Source organism: Stomoxys calcitrans, chromosome 5 (assembly GCF_963082655.1).
Source record: "Stomoxys calcitrans chromosome 5, idStoCalc2.1, whole genome shotgun sequence".
NCBI lineage: Eukaryota > Metazoa > Arthropoda > Insecta > Diptera > Muscidae > Stomoxys > Stomoxys calcitrans.
In genome coordinates, this window is record NC_081556.1 from 57,764,054 (window position 1) to 57,773,616 (window position 9,563).

The 9,563-nt window shown below is 37.6% G+C and overlaps 2 protein-coding genes across 2 annotated transcripts; both read left to right on the top strand.

Annotated features, from left to right (window-relative positions):
- Nucleotides 1-1,507: 1,507 nt before the first annotated feature.
- Nucleotides 1,508-3,442, top strand: LOC106083300 (uncharacterized). Its single transcript, XM_013246233.2, has one exon. The coding sequence runs from the start codon at nucleotides 1,508-1,510 to the stop codon at nucleotides 3,440-3,442; it is 1,935 nt and encodes a 644-aa protein (XP_013101687.2).
- A 4,549-nt stretch (nucleotides 3,443-7,991) lies between these two features.
- LOC106083312 (proteasome subunit alpha type-3) lies at nucleotides 7,992-9,129 on the top strand. Its single transcript, XM_013246249.2, has 3 exons — nucleotides 7,992-8,151; nucleotides 8,216-8,784; nucleotides 8,839-9,129. Exons 1-3 carry the CDS (start codon nucleotides 8,131-8,133, stop codon nucleotides 9,008-9,010), a joined length of 762 nt encoding a protein of 253 aa, XP_013101703.1. The 5' UTR covers nucleotides 7,992-8,130; the 3' UTR covers nucleotides 9,011-9,129.
- The last annotated feature ends 434 nt before the right edge of the window (nucleotides 9,130-9,563 follow it).

The following is a 9,563-nucleotide window of genomic DNA, read 5'->3' on the forward strand; positions in this document are numbered from 1 at the left end:
TTGCTGAATTTCATCGTGTTGTTTGACTTTTGTTTGTGTTCTGGCAAAGAATTAAGTCCGTCGGATTTCACAATAATTTAAAAGGCATTTTGCTGCGAATGAAGTTAGTACTAGGCTTAAGGGCGAAACAGAATAAAGCCCCGTTTACCCTGCTCTTAAAATCCGGATTTAATGGCTCGATCATCTGTTTTCCCTTTATAAAATCAGCTGACGAGAGCCGTAAATTCGGATTTAGTGTAGTGTAAACGGGATTCAAAGGTCAAAACAGAATGAGTGCTTTGAGCTTTGTTTTTAAGTGTCGCATTGCAATAATGCAACTCGCACACAAATTCCTCAAAGCGACGCGGTAAAGTGAAAATATTTTCACTTTGACGCTTGAAAATGAGAGTCATTCAGTGCTGCCACATGCAGCTAGTGTTTTTAGTCGTCAAAGTTAATAATTGGTTAAGTTTTGAGAATTGATTATTTGGCATTTGTTTGCATAGGTGCATTTTTCAACACGACGCTACTCAACGCGCTCATTCTGTTTTGGCCTTAATAGCGTTAAGCAAACAAACGCCAAAAAACTCAACTCGCAAGTCACACAAGTTTTAACTTTGACGACTTAAAAGTCTACCTACAGGCCAAAACGGAATGAGCGCGTTGAACTTCGGCTTTGAGCGTTGCGTTGCAAAAATGCAACTGTGAACACAAAACCCACATTCTGTTTTGGCCTTTAGAGTATTTCCAAAAACGGTACATTATTTTTTTCTTTTCTTTCATTTTATTTAATTTTTCATACTTTTCTTCTCCTCAGGATTCACTAATTCAGTGAATCCTGTCTTCTCCTTTGGTAACTTTATTTTGGACAGAATGTGTCAAGTAATGATTAAACATTTCTGTGTAAACGTTAATTGATAGACGCCAATCATCGAAAAAATCAAATGATTTTGATTTTTCAGTCATCACTGATGGTTATGTGTACATACAGTGCTGCCTGGTGTTATTCATGCAAAATCGTAAAATTTTAGGAAAAAAACGTCATAAACTCATCACACCTAAAATTCGTTTTTCTTTTAAGATTTCCCAATTTTCGGTGGGTGGAAGATCTCTGGAAGTTCAAGTATGGAAAGCTTATCGATGTTGTCTACTATGAACATATAAATAAAAGCATAATAAACAAGGGTCGGATCGCATATATGAAGTTGTTTGCAGTACTTCTCTAATAAATGAAAATGAGATGTCAAGCAAAAATCCATGGATTTTTTACCCCATTCCCATAGGATTGCGTCAAATATATACAGTGGGACACTGAAAATGTGTGCAAATTTGCCCTGCTTTGTAGCATTCTTTTCGACTTCAAAATCAATTGTTCGACTTTTTAATCAGTGAAAGTCGACTTCGAGTTTTTTACACAATTAGTCGAAAGTCGACTTTGGGACGAAAATGTCAAGTAAATTAATGTAAGAGAAAAGAAACAATTGAAATTGTTTCTACTTTTTAACATACATTTTGTATAATTCCAAATATGTCAGAAAAAGATGTATTAAATACGAAAGGTGAAAAGTACGTGTTAAACCCAGTGGCATCTGTATCACGTTGTTTTAGGGAGCAATCTCCTGAGAAACCTCAATATGAAACAGATAAAATAATTATACCCTCCAAAGCAAAAAACAAGGCTCAGGTCGATAACCGAAATGAAAATGCCGTCAAGGCTAACACGGAGAAGGCACAATCCAGCAATGTTGTGCCCAGCTTTTGTACCAAGAACTACAATCTAAAAACTGGAGATAACATACGCGGAATATTAGGAGTAGAGTATGTTATTAAAATACTAAAATCTGCTTCCGACAATTCTCCCCGCTATGAGTGTGGATTATGTGAGCTAGTGCTGGACTCCTTTGCTATGCAATGCCACTTGGAAGGCTACAACCACCGTTTGAAATTTTGTGAAAAACATTTCCCAACTGCGATACGTCATTATCGGCAATATATACACGGTTTAAACGACCGGGATTCCGTAAAAGTGATGACAAGAGTCCTATCAAAGTTGGCAATAGCCATTGAAAAATATCACGGCCGTAATTTGCCATATGAATGCTACGAACGCGATTTCAGTTTGAACCGTCATCAAATACTTGCTAAAGCTTTCTCTTGCCGTCATGCTTCTGAACAGTACGGTCCATCATTTACTCACGTGGTAGAATCAAAGGAGATCGATGCATTTAGGGACGACCGATACATCGATGACTCTGCGCCCCTACCGCCTGACGAGGTATTTGATAGTAAATGCGAAAAAATTAATTTTCCGTCGCAAAAAAGGCGGGAAAATCGAGATAGACAACCGTCCTCTTCTAACCCAACCCGTTCAAATAATGTTGATTCAATGGTGATGGATAATGCCCCTCATACGAACGAACGTCACAACCGTCGTTCAGAGGAGAAGTTGGGAAAGAGAAACGACCAACGACACATACAAAAGCATTCCCCCAATCGTCAAGACTGCATTAACAGAAACGAAAACTCACGGAAATTGGATAAATATAACCGACCCAAAACTGACATTGAGAGTTCATGGAATAGACAGTCAAATTACACTGTTAGCAGATCTTCAGTAAACGCACACACAACTGAGAACGAAAAAACCTATGACCAAATGGTTGATGACTTTTTGAGAGAGACTAACGCCAGCCTCCAACGGGATAGACCTCGTGGCAAAAAGCGCTTCTCCGAAACAACCCATACAAATTCATCTCCGAAACGTAGAAACACATCTCCTAAAAATACAGACATTCTACAAGTATACGACGATATAGTCGATAAACAAGTAAGCCTCTTAACGGAAAAATTTGCTGATTACAAACGCGACCCAGAATCATATCCATCTTACTCTGATGAATGGAAACAATTTTGGAAGCGGCGAAAGAACGAATTAATAGTTGCAGGTGTTGATCATCGCACATACAACTATCAACCAGAATGGAAATTTTTCATAAAAGAGCGCATGGATGAGCTTTTTACTATGGAAGTTGAAAAAATTAAACAAAAAACACGAGATCTTCTGGGATTTCCGCAACCGAACAACGATGTTAATAATCAAACCCAAAATTGTGATGATAAAACAATACCAAATCATACAACGGAATCTGCACCTTCGACGGCGGTATGCAGGCCTGAACAGGTTGTGTCGGTACTTCGAATGATGACAGCATTTGAAGAACATTTGGGTAATGTAGGACCCAACATTACTGCATTGTTATCGCATTGCTTGCAAATAGCCAAAAGCGATGGTGAGAGTTTGGCAGATAAAATACTAAATGAAAGAAATAAGACATTAATAAAAATTGCTGCGGATAATTTAAAAACGTTAGTACGGGAAGGGGTTATTGCATCATCTAAGGAGCGAACAATACAAACAATTGTCGATGAAGCAATTGCTTTGCTATCATCGTCTTTGTCATAAATATGAAAAATAACTGTCCTACATTAGGATAACTAGAGTCAATCCACCAACTAATCTATAAACGGAATTGTTATTGTATTAAAACACAAACATTGGAAATAAAGACTTTGCAGGCTTTGCAAACGAGAATGTATATTTTTGAATACCTTCGTGTTAATAGTCATACTCATTTTGTTTCTATTCGCCATCTGCCATATATGTTATACGTTACTCTACTATAGCATTTATAAGGTTAGATTCTTACTCAAATAAATGTAATATAAAGCTAATAAAAACTATTTCAAAAAATCTCACACTACTCCATAAATTAATATATGAAAGTTGTCCAGAGCGCAAACAGACAAACCAAACGAACGGCCCGTCGATGTGCTATAGGTCAGTGCGGCCTAAGCAACAAAACACTTGCAGTGACATTCAAAGAATATTCAAGTGCACTAAAAAAAAGAGTTTGGCAATGTTGATGTGTTTGTTGTTCTTAGCATGGAATATTAGTTTGTATCGGAATAGTGGAAAGTAAGGCTTTCTTCTCTATTGCTGCGTTAACGAGAGTTAGAGGACTTATTGAGCCTTGTTTCAAAACAAAAGCGTGCTCTACACCGTACTCAATAGTCTTTGGGTATGTAGAGCATCTTACTCAATTTGTCAAAGGTGCAAATGAATTTACATGGCATAACAGAAATCTGATCCACTAACCCTGAATTCCCTTTTTTATTTATTTTGCTTTTTTTAAGACTCTGGTATTTTTTCTAAAAAATTATTTTTAATTAATATTCTTTTTCTAAACAATTATTATTAATTTTTTTCTAACATTTATTATTATATTTATTTTTTGTTTTTTATTCACCATAAGATAGGTGTATACTAATTTCTTCATTCCGTTTGTAACACCTCGAAAATGTAAGACACCATAAAGTATATGTATTGATCGCCATGTCATTTTAAGTCCATCTAACCATGCTTCCCATAAGTCCATGTTTTGATATAGCTCTCATATAAACTGAGAGAGGGTGTAATTATTAGCCGATCTGGGTGCAATTTTGCACAGTAACTGTAACATAGGTGCTAAATATGGACGGAATTAGTCCATAAGCTGTTGTTGTTGTCCGTTCCGTTCCAAGGGACCGATCACCGCGGGAAAATCAAGGCCATTGGTTATTTAAAGTCACCAACAACTCACGTTTTCATATCGAGCATCATAGGCACTCAGTATTTATGCGAGAGTCGGCGGCACCCGGCCTCTAACTGAGAATCCGCTCCATACCGCTTATTGTACGCGACTGCAATTGCAGCTACTCCGTATGGATCATTCCACTATTCGCAACCTGTGGAAGCTCGCAGCTAAGCTTCTAGTGATAAAAATAAACACCACACAAATCGGAGCTCAAAGTTCCAGCCTGTGTGGTGCTCATAGTTATCCCGTGCCCGGGTTCATAAGCTGATATAACTCCCATATAAACCGATTTCCTGATTTTACTTCTTGAGTGTCCAGAGGGCGCAATTCTAATCCGATCTGGCTGAAATTTTGCACAATGACTTCTGCTATGACCTCCAACATACGTGCAAAATATGTTTTGAATTGGTTTACAAAAGCAGCAATTCTTATCCATTATCCTTCGTTTGTCTATATAAGATTCGGTCCAGATTCTCCTATTCGATGACACTTTTAAACGGCAGATTTAACATCCTTAATTATGTTCTTGGGCCCATCCACTTTATGTTTTCGCAAGTGACCTAACCTTCTATTAGTGAATCCTGATTACTGTTAGTGATACTTAAAAAATTTTATTCATACTTTTTTAAATTTTTTTTATTAAAACATTTTTGTTGTTTTAAATATTTTTTTTTTTGAATATAACACAAATTGATAAACTTTTATAAGTTCTTTGCTATGCAATTGTTTGAATGGAAAGCATTGAATTTGATCTCGAGCTGAAAGATGTTCGAAAAATCACTAAAATAAGTCCAGAATATCTATACAAAAAACTTCAATTTGGATGAACAAACCGAAGGATGTAAATCATCTTACCTTAGTATCGCCTATTAATTTCTGTATGACATTTATTTGCAAATGCAATCCGCTTATGGAACTCACTGCCCCTACCGATACAATCTACAGACAATACAAAACGCTTTAAAAAAGCTCTGATAACAATTTTCAAGGAAATAAATAGGTTTTAGAGTTTTTATAACTCTGAGATACGAGTTTTGTGTTTATTTTTTTCTGTATTCTATTTTTTTAACGAGTACATGCCAATTTTCTACTTTTAAACGTATTGTGAGCATTCATTGTATACCATTATAACTTCGCATACTATAATTATAAGATTATTGCCATGGCGAAGCAATTAAATGTGGTCTCATTTGTACAACAACTACAAATCATATGGTGCAATTCGCTATCTAGTCATCGAGCTGATCGACGTTTTGCCGCATATACGGCTGCGTACATGAGTAGAGAATATGCTAGGAAGAAGATAACAACAAAGATAATGCAAACAAAAATCTCTCATTTTAGTACCGTCAAACCTGGCCGGCTATTAACAGCTGTTTGCGTGAGACCATCTTTTTAAATCCGTCTTGGATTATTGCAGTCTTGTTGTATGTGAAAACAAACATAAATCAAATCATATTATCCAAAGCGACACAATTGACTTGGATATGACTAAAAAGTATGAGTATTTTGTATTGTGTGTAGATTTTCAATTGGTTTACATTCACTTTCCAAAAAAATTATTATTCCGGTCTCAGACTCAGATTTAAACTCATCCCACCATCATCTCATCACTTTGGCTACGAAACCAGAAAAACTCACAAACATTAAGAAGTTAAAAAAAAACAAAGGGGGTTTTACTTACAGAAAAAACTATAGCATAATCGTTATTTTTTTCGATGTCACAACTTCATGTTGTGGTTCCGAAGCCACATTTGCATGTGGAGGTCCATAGGACGGATTGCCGCTAGAACGTTGTTGTAGATATGTGTTGTATTCTATGCATCACACTGACGAACTTCGTGTATTGCATCCTATGGTGGATAAGCGGACGAAATCTCCTCACTGATGCTGAAGAACTTGAATGTAAAGGGTGATTTTTTTGAGGTTAGGATTTTCATGCATTAGTATTTGACAGATCACGTGGGATTTCAGACATGGTGTCAAAGAGAAAGATGCTCAGTATGCTTTGACATTTCATCATGAATAGACTTACTAACGAGCAACGCTTGCAAATCATTGAATTTTATTACCAAAATCAGTGTTCGGTTCGAAATGTGTTCATTCACCGTAACGTTGCGTCCAACAGCATCTTTGAAAAAATACGGTCCAATGATTCCACCAGCGTACAAACCACACCAAACAGTGCATTTTTCGGGATGCATGGGCAGTTCTTGAACGGCTTCTGGTTGCTCTTCACTCCAAATGCGGCAATTTTGCTTATTTACGTAGCCATTCAACCAGAAATGAGCCTCATCGCTGAACAAAATTTGTCAAAATTTGAACACATTTCGAACCGAACACTGATTTTGGTAATAAAATTCAATGATTTGCAAGCGTTGCTCGTTAGTAAGTCTATTCATGATGAAATGTCAAAGCATACTGAGCATCTTTCTCTTTGACACCATGTCTGAAATCCCACGTGATCTGTCAAATACTAATGCATGAAAATCCTAACCTCAAAAAAATCACCCTTTACAAGGAGTCGAGTACATGACAGATCCACAACTTGTCTCTGAGGACCCGATGTCTGGAAAATGGACAGAGTGATTCCGGTACTGAAGCCTGAAAAAGATCCGAGAAAAGGAGAGACGTATAGACCGATACAGACGCCAAGATTAAACCGATGGGGTGCCACCTCGGTGTAAAGCACACTGCTACAACAACACTTAAAGAACTTTGCTCTCGAGCTTAGTTCGAGAAATTTTATTTTGAGGGACTACGACGTACTCCATAGATTCCACAACACGACGACTGCTTTGCACGCCATCACTACACATATGAACCGTGGTCTAAATCAGGTCAGGTAACGCGATAGGCTCTGAACCTTTCGAAGCCATTCCGTACGGTAAGTCATGTCGAGTTTTTTTTGAGGACATCGCTAACCCGTCCCTCCTGCCGGGCCTACAACGATGGATCATAAAGTCACTAGCCCAACAACAACGAAATCAACTACACAACCCTGTGGGGATGGTGGCGCAAATTCCCAATAGGCTGTCAAATTTCTGGAAACTTCCTTATTGGCATTCTAGATTTTATTTGCATTATCATGGGTATCAGCCACAGAATCAAAAGGTTTTTGATTATAAACGAGTAAAGAAATTATAAATTTAAACAATTAAAATGTGAAAAAAGGAACAAAATGTAACACAATTTTAAAATCTAAACAAAGCAATTGACATTTTTGTGGGACTTGGATACAACTTTGGAAGTGACTTTACTTCGGCTAGTGACTTTCCCTTATTTAAATTTGCCTAGATTCTGGGATTATTGGGGTTGAAATTAACATCAATCTGGTAACATTATACAATGAAAAGTCAAAATTGTAAGCTGTCAGAAATATAAACATAACCTCAATTACTATCAAACAAAAAGCCGTCAAATCATCGTCCAAACAATTTGCAAACTAATTCTCTTCTACTCTCGAAAAGGATCTAGGCTATTGTTTTCTGTTTATTTTTTGTGAAAAAATAAAAGAATGAGTTCTATAGGCACAGGTGTAAGTAATTATTGAGCAATACCCTTCTAGCAATAGTAAGCGAGAATAAAATTTGTAATTGCAGTACGATTTGTCAGCATCGCAATTTTCTCCGGACGGACGAGTGTTTCAAATTGATTATGCATCTAAAGCCGTGGAGAAAAGTGGAACCGTTGTGGGGCTAAGAGGCAAGGACAGTGTTGTTTTAGCGGTGGAAAAAATAGTAACAAGCACACTGTACGAAGCTGATGCCGGTGCCCGCATTTTTACAATCGACAAAAACATTGGACTAGCCATTGCAGGTCTTTTGGCTGACGGCCGTTATATTGTGGACATAGCACGTCAGGAGGCTGCTAATTATCGCCAACAGTTTGAGCGCACAATACCATTAAAACATTTGACAGAACGAATTTCTGCGTATGTACATGCATATACGTTATACAGTGCAGTGAGGCCTTTTGGAGTCTCTGTATTGCTATCAGCATGGGACGAAGACCAGGGTCCCCAATTGTACAAGATTGAGCCATCCGGTTCGTCTTTTGGCTACTTTGCTTGTGCAAGCGGTAAGGCAAAACAACAAGCTAAGACAGAGATGGAGAAATTCAACTACACCGAAATGTCGACCACAGACCTAGTCCAGAACTCTGGAAAAATGTATGACAAATAGAATAGGCGCAGAACCAAATTAATCTATTTATTTTGTTGTAGAATTTACCAAGTGCACGATGAATTGAAAGATAAGGATTTCCGCTATGAAATGAGTTTGGTGGGCAAGGAAACAGATGGCTTACACCGAATCAACCCTGCGCCATGGCATTCCATGGCCATAGAAGCAGGAGAAGCCTTCAAGAATGAGGACGATAGTGATAACGAAATCTAATTTCACTTGTAAATGTTTTTTTGGTAAAATTTTCATCCTAAGTTTTATAGAGATAATTATGTATGCGGGAATTAAAAAGGCTTTTCACAAGCAAATAAAAACAGCTGACATAATTTAAATTTAGTGTGCAGCTGTGTTTTTCATGCGAAGGTGTTTGCTATTGAAAGAAACAAGTATACATTTTAAAAGTATTTTTTTAATTTTACTTAAAAAAAATCTGCAAACCCCATTTTTGATTCCCAACATCATAAAGGGTATAACAAAAAAGTGGGAATAGACGGCATCCCGGCACGGGATAGCTGTGAGTACCACACAGGCTGGAACAATTTGGTGCGCTCTGTGCGGTGTTCAATACTTCCATGAGAGGTTCAACTACCGGGCGCGTCTACAAGTTGCGGATAGTGGTATGCTCCATACGGTGTAGCTGCAACGGCCGTCGCGGACAATCAGCGGTATAGAGCAGAGAGTCTTAGTGAGAGGTCGGGCGGCACCGAATCTTTCAAAAATACTGAGTGCCCATGATGCTCTATATGACAAGGCTGGTTATTGGAGC

What these genes read in the sequence shown, in the direction of transcription:
- LOC106083300 (XM_013246233.2), top strand. Translation starts at nt 1,508, where the DNA reads ATGTCAGAAAAAGATGTATTAAATACGAAAGGTGAAAAGTACGTGTTA.
- LOC106083312 (XM_013246249.2), top strand. Translation starts at nt 8,131, where the DNA reads ATGAGTTCTATAGGCACAGGT. An exon ending in TGAGTTCTATAGGCACAGGT is followed by an intron (nt 8,152 to 8,215) that starts GTAAGTAATTAT and finishes TTGTAATTGCAG; the next exon opens with TACGATTTGTCAGCATCGCA. An exon ending in GTCCAGAACTCTGGAAAAAT is followed by an intron (nt 8,785 to 8,838) that starts GTATGACAAATA and finishes ATTTTGTTGTAG; the next exon opens with AATTTACCAAGTGCACGATG.